The sequence below is a fragment of the Leptonychotes weddellii genome, chromosome 9 (assembly GCF_054177405.1).
Source record: "Leptonychotes weddellii isolate Sample4059 chromosome 9, ASM5417740v2, whole genome shotgun sequence".
Lineage (NCBI taxonomy): Eukaryota > Metazoa > Chordata > Mammalia > Carnivora > Phocidae > Leptonychotes > Leptonychotes weddellii.
This window is the reverse complement of record NC_138377.1, coordinates 43,717,552-43,735,971: the sequence shown is the minus strand read 5'-3', so window position 1 is coordinate 43,735,971 and position 18,420 is coordinate 43,717,552. Positions and strand designations below refer to the sequence as shown.

The following is an 18,420-nucleotide window of genomic DNA, read 5'->3' as shown; positions in this document are numbered from 1 at the left end:
CTGCCGAAACAATAACAGCAATTAGGTGACAGGTCACCGGCAAGGGGCCTTCTGAGGGAAGAGGGGAGGTTGGGCCAGGGTACTATGGAACCTGAGGAAGGCCAGTTCGGTGGGGTGACCCCTGGGGGCTTCAGGATCCTGGTAAGTGGAGTGAGGGCAGGGGAGTGAACGAAAGACGACCCTCGGGATAACTCTGTTTCCCAGCTTTGTTTTTCTTTAGCTTCCCTTTTCCCGGATCTCCTCCCCATCAGGCCACACGGCCATTTCTGTGTGACAGATGCCACTTCTAAGTTGCCCCAGCCATGGATCCTTAACAGCATAAGCTCCTTCATGTCTGGACCCAAGTCGCCTTTTTGATTCATTTAACAGTGAAAACCCAAGGACATTAGTGGTGAACCCCTTTCCTCTCTACATCCATGTCCAAATGCAGCTCCATCTTCTTTCCTTCTATCCTTCCATTAGTCTACTGAAGGGGTGACCCTCTTTCTTTCCAGAATCAATTAATCTGCCTGTGCTCTGGATCGCATTCCTTCCATCTGGGATCCTCCTAATCTCACTTCGTGCCCCTGCCCCCAGAAAGCCCCCTTAGTCTTCAGCCACCATCTCTCCTCTTTGATCCTTTCCTACCTGCCTTCTCTCAACCCTAATGCTCTCGCTCCTACCAAACTCTACGAAATAAGTTACTACTCCTTCTCCACTCTATTGCCTCACTTTTCACTGACATCTGCTTATGTTTGTATTCCCTCAGGACCTAGTCACACATCATAGGTGCTCAAGAAAGTATGGTTGGATTAATTACTGCACTAGATAATGGAATCTTCCTCCAGCAATAAGTGCAAGGATCATGCAGGATGTGAGATGCTGTTCTTGTCTTCAAGGCGGGGGCCGTGGAGTTAGCAAGATGAGACAAGAAACACGAAAAAATGTCACCGAAGCTCCACTGTGAACAAACAGAACAGAATCTTTAAAATGGAGGTATCTGGAGAGGCCTCTGGGCTAGACAAACACCTTCCGATTTCCACCCAGCACTTACGTAAATGCGAATCAACAAAGTCAGAGTCAAGTGCCAGGACCAAAGGGGATCCTCAGCCACTGTGCCACGACTGGGGGTTTACATAAAATGAATGTAATGAGTATTTGGGGTTCTCTTTTGTTGAAGATGATGGTGCCCTTGGAAGGAGGAAGGCACCAGTGGACAAATGGGCTCTGAGCATGAATCAGCGTACACAGCACCTCTCCGGTGTCTGGAGGCCTGACGCTGGAACCAGGAGCCAGCTGGTCCTGGCTCTCCCTGGTGGCATGCCGCAGTTCTCCAGCTGTAAGGGGTGGGGTGATGCTTTGAAGGCGGGAGTATGCAAGGCCGTCTCAGGAGGATTCTCTGCACCTTGCACAACGTCCACCACCACCTTCGGGACCCGGCCATCCAGGCAGCCGCAGAACTTCCCCTCTCTGAGCAAACACCAGTGGGTTCCTGCAGCTGAGCCCTCCCGTGACTTTCAGCCCTGGGGAGAGCCCTGTCCGATAAGCCAGGACCTGAGGGGCCTCGGCACCCCTGCAAGCCCAGTGTCTAATGCCCTGGTCTCCACAGCAGGGCCTCTGATGGGCTAGGAGCTCCCACAAACTAAAGTAGTGTTTATCACCTGCTTTGGAAGACCTGCAACCCTAAAGTCTTCCAGGGACAATGAAACAAGCCACAGTATGGAGTTGAGGAGTGCTTTCATTTAATAGGTTGGAGAAGTCAAAGGAAACACATTTGCAAAACCAGGTCAATCCTCTATGCTTCCGTAGTAGTAGTAGTAGTAGTAGTAGTAGTAGTAGTAGTAGTAGTTAAGAAGAAGAGTTAAGTATCTATAAAATGACTGGCATGTCTTGGGCTCTGTCCTACAGCACTTAACTCCTTTCAGGAACCGGCTCCTTCCTGTGCCAGCCGGCAGCTCACAACTTGCTGGCATCCCCGGCACCTGCCACGAGGCCTGGCGCACCAGACACAAGTGAGGAGACATGGTGACTCTGTCTCTCCATCTCAGGTGAAGAGAAAAAGTGAGGGCGAAGATTGATAAGATGTGGCTCAAGACCAACTAGGGTCTGAAGGGAAGAAAGCCTGCGAGACTGACGGGAACTGTCTCCACGCCCTGCCGCAGCCCTTCAGCTCAGCACACCTGCCTGTTTGCACATGAAGCAGATGCACGGCGGCCGCTGTGACCAGAGAGCGCTCGCAGTCCTGGAGAAACGACCCTGTTTACCCCCGAATGGAGCGTGCCTGGCTGCGTAAGGCGGGAGAAGGAATCCTGCCTTTTGTCAACGGTGAGCACCAAACACAGTAACTCACATTCCATTCAGCTTTCAAGTGGACCACTGGCTCTCACATCCATTTTCCTGTTTGAGCACCTTAAGAACTCTGTGGGTGGACAGAACAAATGTCACCACCACCATCATCATCCCCATCTTACAGATGAAGAAACAAACTCAGACCGAGGGACTCGCCCAAGGACTCCCAGCCTGTCAACAGCGGGGATAGGAGTTCAGCCTTTGCCATCGGGCCTTCATCTAGCCCAGAAAGTTTCCACCAAAAGATGCTGAGGCAAATCTTTAATCAGGAGAGGGACAGGGCCACCTGAGGGGACTCTGAGTGGCCACTCTCCACATCACAGTCAATGCTCGGTAGCAGAATGCCCTGGGGCCTCATGGGTCAGCCAGAGTTGTGCGAACTCCCCTGTGGTTGGAGAAACATTTCTGAGGAGATTCGTAAGCTGGAGCCATTTCATCCTCCTCCTGAGCACGGGAGGATGAGGAGGCCAGAGTCCTGGGCTCTCTCTTTACAGAATTCCACTCTCCTTGCCAGGTCCTCAAGGAAGGACAGCAAACAATTCCATTCTTTTTGCTCCAGAATAACGACGACATTTTCAAGGCTATCTGGCAAGGTGTGCCTGCGCTCTAGAGACGCTAGTAAGAAAAATAAAGCAGTAGAATTCTTCCAGCCTTTAATTACAAACCTACTTACAGCCTTCACCCTTCCTTACACACACACACACACCATCATTCTCTCTGCTCACATTACACAGGTCTGGGCAGAGATCTTTATCTAAATGCAAAACTCTGAATTGCTAAGTGGCAATATTAGCTTAAGTGTGAGCTTAGCCCTGATCACATTAAGCAAGATCACATAAAGTAGCACTTATATCAGTTTTGACAGTCCTGAGCCCATCCAGATGCAAGCCACCATTTAATCTGGTTTCCTACTGGTTGCTAATTTAATTCTCCTATAACAGCAGCCAATCATGTGTCAATCATCAAAGCCGTATTTAAAATCAACCCAGGGCTCTACTGTGCGAACAGAAAGTGAATGGTTATCTTAGGTCTTTCATAAATTAGCCCTCGTGAGACTCAGGGATCATTCTGGAAGCTTTTGAAATGCATGCTTTTATTTTAGATATATATTTTTTAAATCTCAATTTGGTTTTAGGATAATGTATAGTCACAACAGAAAAACTTTATAGACATCCCATAAAAGAAATCACAATTTTTAAAACTACCTTACCAATTTATTTGGAATAACATGGTATGAGTATAAATTGTATTGACAGTTTCAAACCTGGTAATATAAAAAAAAATTGGCTCATTGCAATCTTTTTAAATACTTTGCTCTGGACTAGTACATCTAAAGTCCAGTGGAATGTGTATTATATCTGTAACATCTGCACCCCCAAGAGTCAACCCTGCCTCAATGGCAGGGCTCCCCTCTGACATATACTGGGAAAGGGGAGATTTTATCTTGCATCTCTCTGAGTGGCCCACCCAGTGTAGGGGCTTTCCCTGGTTCTTCCAGCTCTGTCCTGTCCATCCAGTAAGCTCTGCCTGACCTTTGCAGACCTGTCCCCATGCAGGGGATGCTGCTCCCTTCCTGTGAGCCTCACCAGAGGGTAACATGGGCAAGTATGTTTCTTACACTGGCCTCTTCACTTTCTGCCACCACCCAGGTGTCACCTTCCTGAAAGCTGTGTAACTAAAGGGAATGACAATAAAAGAGATACAACTCCACACGAAATGTGGGCTTTTCCCATAATCCAGGAAAAAAGCAGCAAAGAAGTTTAACCTTTCTTAGATGACACTTTCCATTCCTAATCTTGCTCTCCAGATCACAGACCTCACTGCCCAAGGACCTCTCCTAATGCATGTTGTAACTTTCCCTCCACTTTTTAGGCACCCCCTAACCTTGGGGGTTAGTCCAGCCCCAGCATCTACCCTCTCTCCTAAGCAATTCATCTTCTTGACTCCTGAGTTACTCCCTATAAATAAGAATTCCAGGATGGGGATAGAGAGGTGGAGGCTTGAACATTTTCTGGGTGCAAAGGTGGTGGATTTGCTCTTTAGTTAACACATGAAATCAAACTATTCCCACAATGGGTTTTTGTTTCCTCACTTTTGCTTTCTGACTAGTTTTATGATGTTTACTTTTGTAGTCTGGTAGGTTAGGATTTCCATAGTATGATCAGCAAGCAACACTATGCTAGAAAGCTTGTAAGTCAACTGCTAAGATGATTGGGCTGGTATTATGGACAAAATAAAGACTTAAAAAGCAGATCACTTCCTGCAAAAAGTAGTGGATGAAAAGGATCTTCAGATAGGAGTAGGGTTTGAAGAGCAGAAAAGCTCGAACACTCTACCAGTTAGGACCTGCTCCACTACAGGGAAGAGAAACCCAATCCCCAACCAAAGTTCTTTAACTTGGTAATATAACTGGAGAGTCCAGAGAGAGCAGCTGGCTTTAGGCATGGTTGGGTCCAGAGGCTCAAAGTGAATACCAGTTTTTCTCCTTGCTTCTAGACTCTGCTTTCCTCTGGGTTGACTTTATTCTTGGGAACTCAGGGCTCATTTCATCATTAGCATTAGCTATCCAAAAAAGAAGAAATGTGGGGTGCGTGGGTGGCTCAGTCGTTAGGCGTCTGCCTTCGGCTCATGTTATGATCTCAGGGTCCTGGGATCAAGCCCCACATCGGGCTCCCTGCTTGGCGGGAAGCCTGCTTCTCCCTCTCCCACTTCCCTTGCTTGTGTTCCCTCTCTCGTTTTGTCTCTCTCTCTGTCAAATAAATAAAATCTTAAAAAAAAAAAAAAAAAAGAAAGAAAGAAAGAAAGAAAAGAAGTGCCTCTAATCCAGGAGGGCGCCGTGGGGTTACCTTGGGTCACATGACACCCACCCCTAAATTGTAGCTGAGGACATGAAGCAGTTAGGCTGGGTTTACAGGGCAGGCAGAGGGGTCAGTGCAGTGGGTTCTGGGAAATTTGGTCTTTATCGGACAGTTGGGAGAAAGTCTGATGGAGGACAGAAGTTATTGCTACAATTGTCCACTATATGAAAAGATCATGAGTAAAGACAGGAGCAGTAAAACACACCTGTACATCCAGAAACATCCACTTTGGCAAGAGAGCAAGAGGCAAGCGACAGGAGTGTACTGGAAAGGATACTGAACGTCCAGCAGGCTCTGGGGACGTTTCTGAGCAGGATGATGAACGGTTCGGAACTCCAAGTTAGGAAAGTGCTCTGTCACCACTGTTAGCACAGATGTGTGTGGAGACTATAACGGAAGCATAAATTAGAGGTAATGAGGCCCGAACCTGAGGGGATGGCAGTAAAAACAGAAAGGGGAGAAGGACTGTGAGGCCCTCTGATGGGGGATTCTATGACCTGCTGGTTTTATGCAGAGGCAGAAGGAATTAAAGATGGTGAGAGAATGATACCATTAGTAAAACTAGCCAGCAAGGCAGACAAGTCAAAATGGTAGAAATTTTGCTTGAAATGGATAGCAAGCAGAGGGAGGTATCAGGCAGGCAGCTAAGAGGCAAGGCCAGGGCTTCAGAGAGGGGTCACAGCCAAAGGCCAAGAGAGGAAGAATCTACAATAAGCTTGTAGTGGGAATCATGAGAACTGCACCACATATGAAGGAGAGTGCATAAAGGTGAGCTGTCAAAGGACAGAAGTCTGGGGGATCGTGAGGCAGGCAAGAGAGAAGGAACAGGATGATGACTGACAAGGAGCATCCAGACACCGGGCAGAAGGAGAAAGTTGAATTTACTGAAGTCAGACCGGAGGGGAGTTCCATTCCCAGAGAGAAAATGAATTAGACCTCGCTGTTCAACATTAAGACTTCCAGTGTTGGTTCTGTCCTCTTTATTTTACATTCTCCTTGTTCCTTTTCACAAGCAAACTCACAATCAAACGAAGTCCAGTGTACAGCCAGGGAAGCTAAAGATTTCCAGCTTTCTGAGAACCAGTATTTATTTCCACCCTAGGCTGGCCCATTAATTTGAGACCTAAGCTTCCTAGCTTTAGGAATAACATATTCCTTCTTGGGTCTTCTCTCATTTTTATAGAATATGGACCACCATAGTAAAATAATTATCCAAGCACCGCTGTGCTGCAGACAACAAAACTGTTGACCGGCAAGCAGCATTACTATGTTGATTTGGGGACAGAGGTACAAAATCTGAACTTGGCCCATGAGAGGTGGGCTGGAGATCTTGGTGTCTGTAGTACACAAATAGGAGTTATATGACCATCAACATATTTAAATTAAGAATTGCTTGTCCCTGAAGCCACGGGAGAAGACATTTCCAAGATTTCTCTTTTATTAGTTCTCTTCTTTCCAATTATTCCTTGAATTCTGATATTTCCCAGGATCTTATCTTGGATGTCTTTTTCAATCTATACATCTGGAGTGATCTATAAGACCTCACCTTTCACTATCCACCCTCTCCTCTGCCCCCAAACCTATATATTTAGCTGCCTATTACATTATATCTCACCAGGGTTGCAGTATGTGGTTGTTCAGGCTGTGTACTTCAAAAAGGGCCATGAAAGGGGACACCATTCACATTATAGACTGTTTTGAAGTTAAAGAAAAAAATTTTAATTATAATTTGACTCCAAACTTGTATAATTTATATACATGACAATTTTCTGGTAGATGGCAGTCAAGTCTCTAGTTCTGATAAATTAATATCACACTTTTCCATAGAAAGGTCAAGTTGCCAAAGGACATACAGGTGGATTAGGTAGTAATCAAGTGAACGATCTTCTCCAGAGAAAAACAGAATGTTCAAGCTTGGGTGCATAACGGGAAGGTGACTGGACATAGAGCGGAGCTGGGGCTGTCTCCTGGGGCTAATGGGGAATTCTGTTCCTCCTGGCCATACTAAGCCACTCCTGTGCTCTCCTCTTCCTTAGGATCTCAGGTTAACAACCAGATACTTCAGACAGAGAGTAACAGACTGAATGTGGGTGTCATATATATGTCTGAGAGCGCAGAGTTTTGGAACAATGAAACTAAAAAAAAAAAATCTTTGTGACAAGATTTAGAAAGAAGATAGCTATTTTAAAAGCACAGTTTTGGGGGCGCCTGGGTGGCTCAGTCAGTTAAGCATCCTACTCTTGATTTCAGGTCATGATCTCGGGGTCATGAGGTCAAGCCCCGAGTCAGGCTCTGCACTGGGCATGAAGCCTGCTTAAGATTCTCTTCCTCTCCCTTTGTCCCTCCCTACCCATCTCCTCTAATAAATAAATTAAATACAAAAAAAAAAAAAAAAGCACATTTCTGTAACAGAAATCCAAAGATACTCTGGTTAAACATTTATTATTTGTGAGACTGTAAGACTTGTATTTCCTGTTTTTAAGTTTTCAGAAACCAGGCCTATGTGAATTACATGCCACGAGATTATTCTTTATACTCATTCTGAATGCAAATTAGAGCTTCTCATCTAAGTTTTGGATAAAATATGCTGTTTACATTTGGAGCACTCCAATATGCAGCTGTACTGTGCGTGCAGTACAAGCAGGGTTCGTTTTTTTTAAAGATTATTTATTTTAGAGAGAGCAAGCGAGTGCACGTGTGCCCAAGCAGAGGGAGAGAATTTCAAGCAGACTCCCCGCTAAATACAGAGCCTCATGCCAGGGCTCAATCCCACGACCCTGAGATCATGACCTGAGCTGAAATCAAGAGTCAGACACTTAACCGACTGAACCACCCAGGCGGCCCACAAGCGGGTTTTCAGGACACATTCCTAAAAGAACAAGGTCAGGTGTTGCATGTAGATACATGGATGTTTGTATTGTATACTCTTAACTCCAGCAATGATTTATCAAAGCAATGATGAGCCAACATGTGGACCTGGAGCTCACACTGCTAATGCCTGGGTTTCAGTAAACTAACAAACTGGAATAAACGTTAACTTAAAAAAAAATTACCCACTAGTGTTTAAAAGCACTGATCCATCAAGGGTTTAATAGACTGCCAGTACTACTTCATTAAAGCTAATAGAAATCTGCTAACTACTCAAACATTTAAGCCTGTAAAATCTACATCTAGAATAGCTCTTTTCCAAAAGCCTTCAGTTTGCTTTGCAAGGGAGAAATACCAGTTTTCAACCTCATGAATATTAAACAGTGCGAACTTATTCTTCATCAAGATAAGTTAGTGTATTACAGGTAAGGAATAAATGTTTCTAAAAATTAAAACCAGCTATTTAGTGTTCATGACGATCTTTTCCATCAATGGAAAATAAAAAAGGCCTTGAAAATTTAGTAAATGCAGGTAAGCCCACATGCCTCTTTACACTGGCTGATGAGGAAGCAGCTACAATTCAAGTTTCTCTTGTTCCTGTCCGTTGGCACAGATTCCCCAAGGTAGCCCGAGGGATGAGCTACACTAAGCTCCTGCAACCCATCACATATATTCGTGACGTGGTAAAAGTTCGCTTCTTTGGGAGGTAACTGCTACACAAATATTTTATAGTCGCTTTGCTCTTTTAGAGTTAATACATCCAAACTTTGAACATAGTTATGTAGATACATCAAGTCCCACTTCGGAAAAATGACCTGCTGCTGTACTTTCATTACCTGCTACCTAACTGGTCTCAGTTTTACAGAGATAAGAACCACAGAAGAACTGGGTAAAGGTCCAGGGAGGTGGAATGTTAATCCTGGAGCTCCAGCCAGCAAGCCCAGGCTCCTCTATTTAGAAATGAGTCTCCTGTTTCTATTGGCCTTTGAATGTCCATGGCACTTACTTTAAAACCATAAAAAAAAGTGGGAAACAAATGTTTTTCTTTCACCCCATTTTCTTCGCCTTTCTAAAATTGCTTACTTATTCAAGTAACGGGTATGGAACAGCATTCGCAACCTCCTCCTACCCAGAGGCCATTCCTACAATGATGGGGGAGTGATGGGTACATGGGCCCTACACTCTCAAAAAGATGCCCAGATTTTGCACTGCAATATAGATAAAAATCGATTTACATTATACACATTTCCCTAGTCCCTACATGTAAAGTATTTCTACCTCTAATATTAATCACAACATTTATTGAACACTTACTATGTGCCAGGTACCTAAAGGCATTACATGTATTAAACTGATTTAATCCCATGGCAAACTATTAGGTAGATAGTATTATGACCCTCACTTTACATATCAGAAAACAGGCACACAAAGTTTAAATAACTTTCTCAAGGTCACACAGCGAGTAAATGGCAGAACTGGAATTCAAGCCCAGATAATCTGGTCTTTAGGCCTATGCCCTGACACATGGTTTTCAGAATGCACATAAGAAACATTATCATGGAGATAATCTTCTCTAACACATTTTTAATTCTATTATTTGAAAATTATCTTGTTATTAACAGAGGATTACATAAAATCTACCTCACAATTGATGGACTCACTAGATCTTCACAAAACTCCAACCAATACTTCAGAACCTAAGACAATATCTTAAATGACCTCAAGTATGCAACAGTTTTAACCTAATGGGTATACATGGTTTGAGAATTCACTGCTTTCTTACTCAAAATTACGTAAAGTGAAAACTTTACTTTTCCATCACTTGACTAATTTTCAGTAAAATTTTGTTGCCACAGTTTTTTTCTGTATTAGCTTGAAGGTTCTCCATGGTACAACAACGGACTATTCTACTTTTACAATGTCTACAATCAATGAAGCAAAAGGTCTTCAAAATCCTGATGTTCCCTGAGGAAAAAGACAAAAAGTCAAACCGACGGCCTAAGCCTACAGGACTGTGGTATATATAGCGAAAAACAGCTTCAGTCTTTTGATGTAAAAGCTACTTATTACTCTAGTGAGGAAGTTACACTGGTTTGAAAAACTAATTAAAATTAATTAGAAATTCCAAGTACCTCAAACATAAAATCATGCATTATATAAAAGGTACTTTCAAGGTCAATTTCATTTTCAAAACCTGACCAACTAATTCAGCCTCTTAAATGTCTCTCACAGAAGATGGTCTATGAATTAGACAATAGAGAAATGGTCTATGAATTACAATTTCTGTAGCTTTATCAATAATATTCAGAAATTCAAAAGGCATATCAGAATGCAACGGACAGAAAGAGAAGTCAAATACAATTTTATAAGAAACAAATTCAGCTTTACCTACACTATTGTTATGGTCTGAATGTTTGTGTGTCCCACCCACAACCCAGCCCCAAAATCTTATGCTGAAACCTATTCCCCCCATGTGGTAGTGTTCGGAGGTGGGCATCTGAGAGATGAGTAGGTCATGAGGGTGAAGCTCTCATTAATGGGATCAGTGCCCTGTAAAAGAGACCCCAGGGAGATCCTTCACTCTTCTGCCGCTTGAGGTTACAATGAAAAGGCAGGGGCCTCTGAGGAAGTTGGGGCCTTGATCTCGCTTGCACTTCCCGGCCTCCAGAACCGTGAGAAGTAAGTTTCTGTTGTTTATAAGCCACCCAGTCTGTATTTTGTTCTAGCAGCCCAAACACGCTAAGACAACTCTGCTATACTTGAAAGCAACTCCTGAGAAGTAGTTTGATTCTTTAAAATCTGGTTTAGTTTACCTTTAAAATGCAAGTGTGATTCCATTTCAAAATCTATTTTAACTTCCTTTTTATAAAATGTTTAAAGACAAAGTCAAGCAATGCCATCTACAGGGAAACTTTAGAACAACAGTCCTATTTCTATAACCCACACTTTTAAAAAAATTAATACAGTAGTTATAGTCTGAGTTAATAATATTGCATTTGGCATCATTTAACAAGGAAACTTTCAAGAAAAAGGTAGCTGTGTAAAAAACCCCACTATCATTCTGGATTAATACGTCTTAAAATACCTAAAAATAACCTAACTTCACTCCCAAGTTCATGAAACGTAAGATTCACAGATCCTTGGTTATGATCTCTACTTACTGAAATTCCAAGTTCTGCAATCTCAAAGACCTTTAGTTATAACTGGTATACAGGGGAGACTCAAGTCATTGGAGACTAGCCTGTAACAATTTCATTTTTCCAGCTATTGGACTCCCCTTTCCTGTTGAGTAGCATCACCTTTGCCTTCTTGACCAGGTTCTCTAAATTTTCAGGTATATAGTCAATTTCTAAAGCTCAGTCCTGTTTATTTTAAAACCTATTTCGTAGACGATTCTACATCGGATTCAAAACTCTTTCCCTCCCTATGCAGTATAGGCCCACTCTAATCATGGATGGTTTATTTTTATATTTCTCCTCTCTTTGCTCTTTCCCTTGGGAAATAGATGCTAGGTTTCCTTAACACATTAGCAGTTCTCAATTTAGGCTAAACATTCAAACCACCTGGAGCCTTTAACAAAATCCCATGCCTCTTAATTGAACTGGGACCTGAACATAGCTTTTGTTTGCTTTTAATTTTCCAGGTGATTCCATGTGCAGCCTAGTTTGAGAAGCACTGCCTTACAACGGGGGCTCCCTAATCGGCTATAACTGCCCATGGATTTCACGGTGCACAGTGGCAAGGCCCAGAGGTTCATTCCTGAGCTGTCTCCCGACCTGCCCCCAGCCCTGGCAGTCCCTGGAGATTGGAGTTGGCTGTATTCTAGTTGATCCTGTCCTTGGCAGCACACCTCACTCATCTACTGCACCTGCCTTTGAACGTCTCCATGTTGCTGCACAAGTCCTCTGGCTTCCAACTCCTGTATCAACACTGGCTGGCGGGACCCATCTTTAACACCTCTCTGCCTGAGGTGTCCCCACCTCTCCAATTTCATTCCCATGCTCTGAAATAAAAACACAGATGTGCTGCTCTGCTGGGTAAATCCAACCAGGTGGAGAAAATGCTGGGCACCCCTTCTTAGAAGCATCCTGAATCTTGAATTGTTCCCTCACGCCTCCCTCCTGTGGTGTCTGAGCACAGATGCACCCTGTTCTCTCCCTCATGAGAGCCCAAAGGACTAAATCCCATTCCCCAACACTGCACTCCTCAAAGAGAGACCCCTCTCAGGCCTCCCTGGCTGTCTGGGGAATGGTGGTTCGTGATAGGGCATGTTACTTGAACTGGCAGCCCTCAGTAAGCCCCGCAGTGCTCAATGGTCCTACCAGTGGTTCTCTGATCTTACAATGTGGAGACCTGGTACCTTTTTTTTTTTTTAAGATTTTATTTATTCATTTGAGACACAGAAATACAGAGAGTAAGAGAGAGAGAGAGAGCATGAGCAGGGAGAGAGGCAGAGGGAGAGGGAGACGCAGGCTCCCTGCCGAGCCAGGAGCCAGGAGCCCGAGATGGGGCTCGATCCCAGGACCCTGGGATCATGACCTGGGCCGAAGGCAGATGCCTAACCATCTGAGCAACCCAGGTGCCCCGACTCTGCTTTGGCCTTATTCCAGAATAGGAAAAAAAAAAAATCCCATGATTTAATGTTACAAATTACTTAAATCTACAGTCAGTAACTTAGGTCAGTTCTCCAGAACAGATGGAGATGAATGTATGCAAGTGACGTATTAAGGAGATGATAAATTAAGTACGGGACTGGGAATAGAACAGGGAAGGGAAGGAAGCACACACAAGGGGTGATTCTAGTAAAGCTGTAGAGGCTAACCTCAACCCAACTCCTCCAGAAAATTTTGGACTATAAGGTGCACTTCATGTAAGGGAAAGGAGCTGGGCTTTCCTACAGGAATGCCAAGGGGCACTTTAGGCCGAAGACCCAGCGGTACTGAATATTAGAAGTAGAGTGAAAAGAGGAGGGGGGTGAACAGGGATCTGAGAATATGAGTGGATTACTATAGCTGGTCAGACTTTTATTATTTTTTTAAGTTGCATAATGTTATGGAATAGGCTAGAAAGTAGTCATCTGTGCCAAGACTTCACTAATAACTGGTGCTATCTGTAACTAACAAAGAATCATATAGTTTACACTGTTTAGTAAACTGCTTAATGAAATGCTAAGGGCAGTGTGAACAACGTATTCTGAGAAAGAACAGCAAGACAAACTTTAAAGACCGAAGGAAGCCTGAAAGAAAGAATGGTTCTTTTGACTTGGATCTTTAATTTCTCTAAATAGGGCTGCTTTTGCTTTTTCTGGAAAGCCCGATTTAGATGTTCATTTTCTTCAAAGCTATTTCTGAAACATTCACAAAACCACAGGATCTCTAAAACAATGTTTAATACATAAAATGTGCCACCTAGCACCAATGCCTACAAGTACCAGAATTCTATCCAGTTAATATTACTCTTCACAACTGGTGTAACTGAAGTCCTTGATAGATCAGTCTGTGAGCAGATGATTATCATAATAACATAAAACAGAGAATACACAGAACCAAAATCACTTGGTAAATGTACATAGAACCACGTTTGTAGTTATTTAAAAACATTTCTCTGTTTCATGTAAACACTGGTGATTTTAGCCATATTCCTGGAAGATATATGCGAAGAAATGTGCAAGAGCCAAGTAAGTGCACAAGCCTGAAACCGGACTTTTTATTCTTGCTCCATTCTCAAATGAAAAAGTTTGTAAAGATACCTTTTCCCGGGCGCCTGGGTGGCTCAGTCGTTAAGCATCTGCCTTCGGCTCAGGTCATGATCCCGGGGTCCTGGGATCGAGCCCTGCATCGGGCTCCCTGCTCAGTGGGAAGCCTGCTTCTCCCTCTCCCACTCCCCCTGCTTGTGTTCCCTCTCTCGCTGTGTCTCTCTCTGTCAAATAAATAAATAAAATCTTAAAAAAAAAAAAAAGATACCTTTTCCCCCTCCTGATTTCTTACTTTTATTCCTACCAACTCATTGCAGTATAATTTACTATCTAACTCACATAGACATGTATGGTGGAGGAAAAGAATAAAACTTTGGCTAATGGAAGTATACAAAACAGTATTTTCAGGTTTTTTTTTTTAAGTAAAAGAACATTTAAATATTAAAGCTATCGTAATAATAGCAATGAAGTGGAAGATACATATGATAAAAACCACTGCATAATTATATTAAAATAACCAACTTTTAGATTTATTGATCTTAAAGACAACTAAATTTTACTAGTTGCAACTTAAACAGAATTACATAGTAATAGATGTCTCTCTTTAGAAACTGGATCAGTTTATCTCTAGTTTCCTGACAAAAACGCCAAGTCAACCATGCCACTTCACTGTTTATTTCCTGCAGACTTTAGGTAAACCTCAACACCTATTTTCATTTGAGGAGTAACTGATACACAATTTTCTTTTAAGCAGAACTTGATGCTGAGCTACAAGTAAACTAAGTTGGATTTCAGGCCCATTGGCAGGCAGGCAGGCAGTAATCATTTTTCAAATTGCAGGCAGCCCATGGTGGTTGTCAGTTATATATTGAATCTCTATGGACATGCTGGAAAAATCTATGAACACAATCTTCCCATGCTGTATTCACATGCTCCATTCACCATTCACATCTTTAGCTTACCCAGGTTGTTAGAGGTTTGGGTAAGATGACTAAAGATTTCATGATGGAGATTTCTATAAGAAAAAAAAGAAAACTTTAAAGATTGATTTCTTATAAAAAATTGAATATTTACTAGGTACTTTATACTAAGTAATATGCCTAATAATGGCTAAATGCAATTCAAATGAACAACCATACATAATTTCAAAAGATGACTTTTTTGCTGATACCTAAAACAAAGCAACCAAAGAAAAATCAGATACACTGGACATCATCAAAATTAAAAAGCTTTGTGCTTCCAAGGACATACTATCTAGGAAAAAAAAAAAAAGACAAACCACAGAATGGGAGACAGTATTTGAAAGTCATGTATCTGGTAAGGATCTAGTATCCAGAATATATAAAGAACTGTTGCAACTCAACAGTAAGAAGACAACTCAATTTAAAAACAGGAAAAGTATTTCTGTAAAGATAAACAAATGGCCAATAAATACATGAAAAGACATTCCACATTAGTCACTCAGGAAATGAAAATAAAACCCACAATGAGGTACCACTTCACACCTACTGAGATGGCTACAATAAAAAAGATGGACAATGACAAGCGCTGGTGAAGATATGAAGAAATGAGAACCCTCAGCTACTGCTGGTTGGAATGTAAAATGGTATAGTAGCTTTGGAATACAGTTTGACAAATTCCCCAAAAAGTTAAACATGGAGGTCTCATACGACCTAGCAATTCTACTCTAGGTTTATACTCAAGAGATTTGAAAACATAAGTCACACAAAAATTCTTATATAAATATTCATAGCAGTATTATTGCCTAAAAGTGAAAAACCACTGAAATGCCCAATGACTGATGAATGGATGGATGAAGGTGTAGTATATCAAAGAAATATTAAAACTATTTTTTACTTCTAAAACTATAAAAACGAGTTAAGTGTTGATGATGTATGCTACAACATGGATGAACCTTAAAAACACAATGCTGACTGTAAGAAGCCAGATATAGGAAGCCACATAGTGTGCGATTTCACTTCTATGATATGTTCAGAACAGGCAACTCCACAGAGAACAGACTGGTGGCTGCCAAGGGCTAGGGAGAGGCAGGAACAGGAAGTGACTGCTAATGGGTACGGGGTTTCTTTTTGGGGTGATAAAAAAAAATGTTTAGAATTAAAAAGTGATGGTTGTGCAACTCTGTGAATATATTAAAAACCACTGAATTTTACATTTTAAAAGGGTGAATTTTATCAATTTTGTAAAAAGAAGTGATTCTTGGCAAAAAAAAAAAAAAAAAAGGGCTTTGCACTTAGGAAACACAAAATCTTTATACCTCAAAAGAAATTCTACTTTTAAAACTACACAACAGGTTGAGCTAAAACCAGATTCCTTAAGGCATAAAACATTTTTAAAATTTATCTTCGTATCTCCAGCACTATGCCAAATGAAAGTTAGTAGATCTGAATTACTAATCCCACTACCTCTCTTTCCTTATAGTTCTAACACCTAGCCTTGACCCCCCAAATTATGTTATTTGCTTTTGACTAGAATTCATCATAATCAGAAAACTTCATCACGAACAAATTCCATAAAAGCAAAGATAACAGAAACAAGTGGGACTTACTAAATTTAGCATCCTTAATTCATAAACTAGATCATGTCCTTGCCTTATACTAGTCACATATACAAAAGGTGATACGAAATGGATGAAATACAATTCTCCTCTACACGCGCAAATTCTAGGCATACAGAGGCAACCCATATAAAATGTCATTATTAAAACAGGTAAAGGAGCAATAAAAAAGGGGGGAACATACATAAATTCTACTTAACTGAGCGCATTTTTATTTACTGGGCCGATCTACCTTGTCATACTTTACTTTGGACTATTTAAAAAAAATCTGAATGGTTGGAGAAAGTTCACGGAAGTCAGAACTGGCATTTTTAAATCTCTGAGAGATAACAGAAATATACAAATAGCTAAGTTATTTGCCTGAGGTAATGCCCAGTTATAAAGTTCTATTATTTACAGATGGAAAGGACCTTTAACAAAAGAAGCCTGTTGTTTTTTTGTTTGTTTAGAGGAAGAATCCAAGGCCAGGTAGATTAAGTGATCTAAACACTGAGAGTGCCTGAGTCCAGTGAGTCATCAGAACTGTTTCCCCACATCAAATCAACATCTACACCACACATTAGCCCAGAGACAATGACCAGCTAACAAGATCTCCTCAGAGGATAAAGAGCTGGGAATGCATTTACCAATTTCTTCTTTCTGATGTATAAGATATGAATATCCTCGCTTCGATATTCTTCATCATGTTTCTCCAAAGGAATTTTTTCAAAGTCAAAGTCTAGCTGGAGGAGCTATAAATTTAAGAGAGATATACTTCAAATTCAGTAATACGAAGTTTCCTGTGGTGACAGAAGTCAGAGTGACAGTTAACTTTGGAGAAGTACTGACTGGAAAAGGGCACATGGGTGCCTTCTGAGGTCCTGAAAATGTTCTATTTATGTAGGGTGGTGGTTGCTTGGGTGTATACAAATGAAAAATTGAGCCGAGCACTTGATATGTGTGCATTTTACATGTGTTTTGACTCAATTTAAACTGTTTAACGATACAGAATTTTCAATTATAGTCTCAAGAGTTTATTAACATTCTTTACTTTCAAGAAAAACATGAAAATAAAAACAATTTTAGCACCTATCTGAGGCAGAGTCATGTATCTGCATTCTTACTTAAGCGAAGTAGTCCCATCAGTGGCTAAACTGCAGGACTGTGTAGGTGTACCCTCAAGAGGAGTCACTTACAATGTGATGGATTTTTGCCCATCAAAAGGGTTTGGATGACCACTGGGGGAAGATGGGTGAAAGATACATGGGGCTCTATGTACTACTTTTTCAACTTCCTGTGAGTCTTTAATTATTTAAAAATAAAAAGTCAAAAAAACCCAAAAAACAAAAAACACCCCAGAAAGTAGACAGCATTTCTTGGTTGAAGCTTTCATAAAAATGGTAGAGATAAGCACAGAAGTAAAAACATATCACATGTTTCTATGACGTACTTTCCAAAAGTAATACACATGTCATCAATATGTTCCCAAAAGCCAGCATCATATTTAATAAAGAAACATGGAAAACTTTCCCAGAAAAGACAAGGGTGTCACCATTATTATTTTAGGTTGTTCTGTAGATACTAGATCAACTTATTAGAAAAGAAAAAAAAAAAAGGACCAGAAAAGATGAAAAAGGTGGAGGGGAGAAGCTTAGTAGAATGGTGGGCAATGAAGGATACTCTCCACGGATTCATACAAGCAGAATGTGTTCCCCACTCAAAATTACCATAATATACTTGAACACATGGTCACATAAAGCATCAGTGAAGTCACATAAAGCACTACAAAAACAGATCTAGTACTTACCTCAAAATATTTTTTCTCAATTTCTGGATTTTTTCCCATTGTTCGTTGTTCGTAACAACATATAATACAAGTCTCAAATCCACTAAGATCTTTTAGAGTTTTCAACAATGGCTCCAAAGACTGTTCAAAAAGGAGTATCACTTTTACTTTATGATTTTCAAAAATTTCTATTTTTACTATAAAAGGGGGATGGGGGAAGTGGAGAGTAACTATAACTCCCCTCCAATTTATCCATCTTTGAATCAGTCAACAAAGTACATGGGTTAAAGCTCTGTAACTAATGATTGGTAAACTCCTCTTCACTAAT

General features: G+C 41.4%; 1 protein-coding gene and 1 long non-coding RNA gene across 7 annotated transcripts in view; one reads left to right on the top strand and one right to left on the bottom strand.

Annotated features, from left to right (window-relative positions):
* Positions 1 to 7,295, top strand: part of LOC145723441 (uncharacterized) — a 44,737-nt gene extending 37,442 nt beyond the window's left edge. Inside the window, exon 3 of the long non-coding RNA XR_014148498.1 lies at positions 749 to 7,295. This is a non-coding gene — a long non-coding RNA (uncharacterized LOC145723441). The remainder of the gene's footprint in view (positions 1 to 748) is intronic.
* VCPKMT (valosin containing protein lysine methyltransferase) overlaps positions 1 to 18,420 on the bottom strand; it is a 38,321-nt gene that overhangs the window by 18,125 nt on the left and 1,776 nt on the right. For 2 of the 6 annotated variants that reach the window (XM_081830553.1, XM_081830554.1), the window contains exons 4-6: positions 18,114 to 18,233; positions 16,954 to 17,058; positions 14,712 to 14,764 (exon numbers count right to left, since the gene is read on the bottom strand). In XM_081830553.1, coding sequence (XP_081686679.1) covers positions 14,750 to 14,764; positions 16,954 to 17,058; positions 18,114 to 18,233 — 240 coding nt within the window. In that variant the 3' untranslated portion in view covers positions 14,712 to 14,749. Of the gene's footprint in view, positions 1 to 9,843; positions 10,020 to 13,732; positions 14,765 to 16,953; positions 17,059 to 18,113; positions 18,234 to 18,420 lie in introns of those variants that run through there. The other 4 variants (XM_081830552.1, XM_006731112.3, XM_081830551.1 and 1 more) reach the window with 4 other exon arrangements.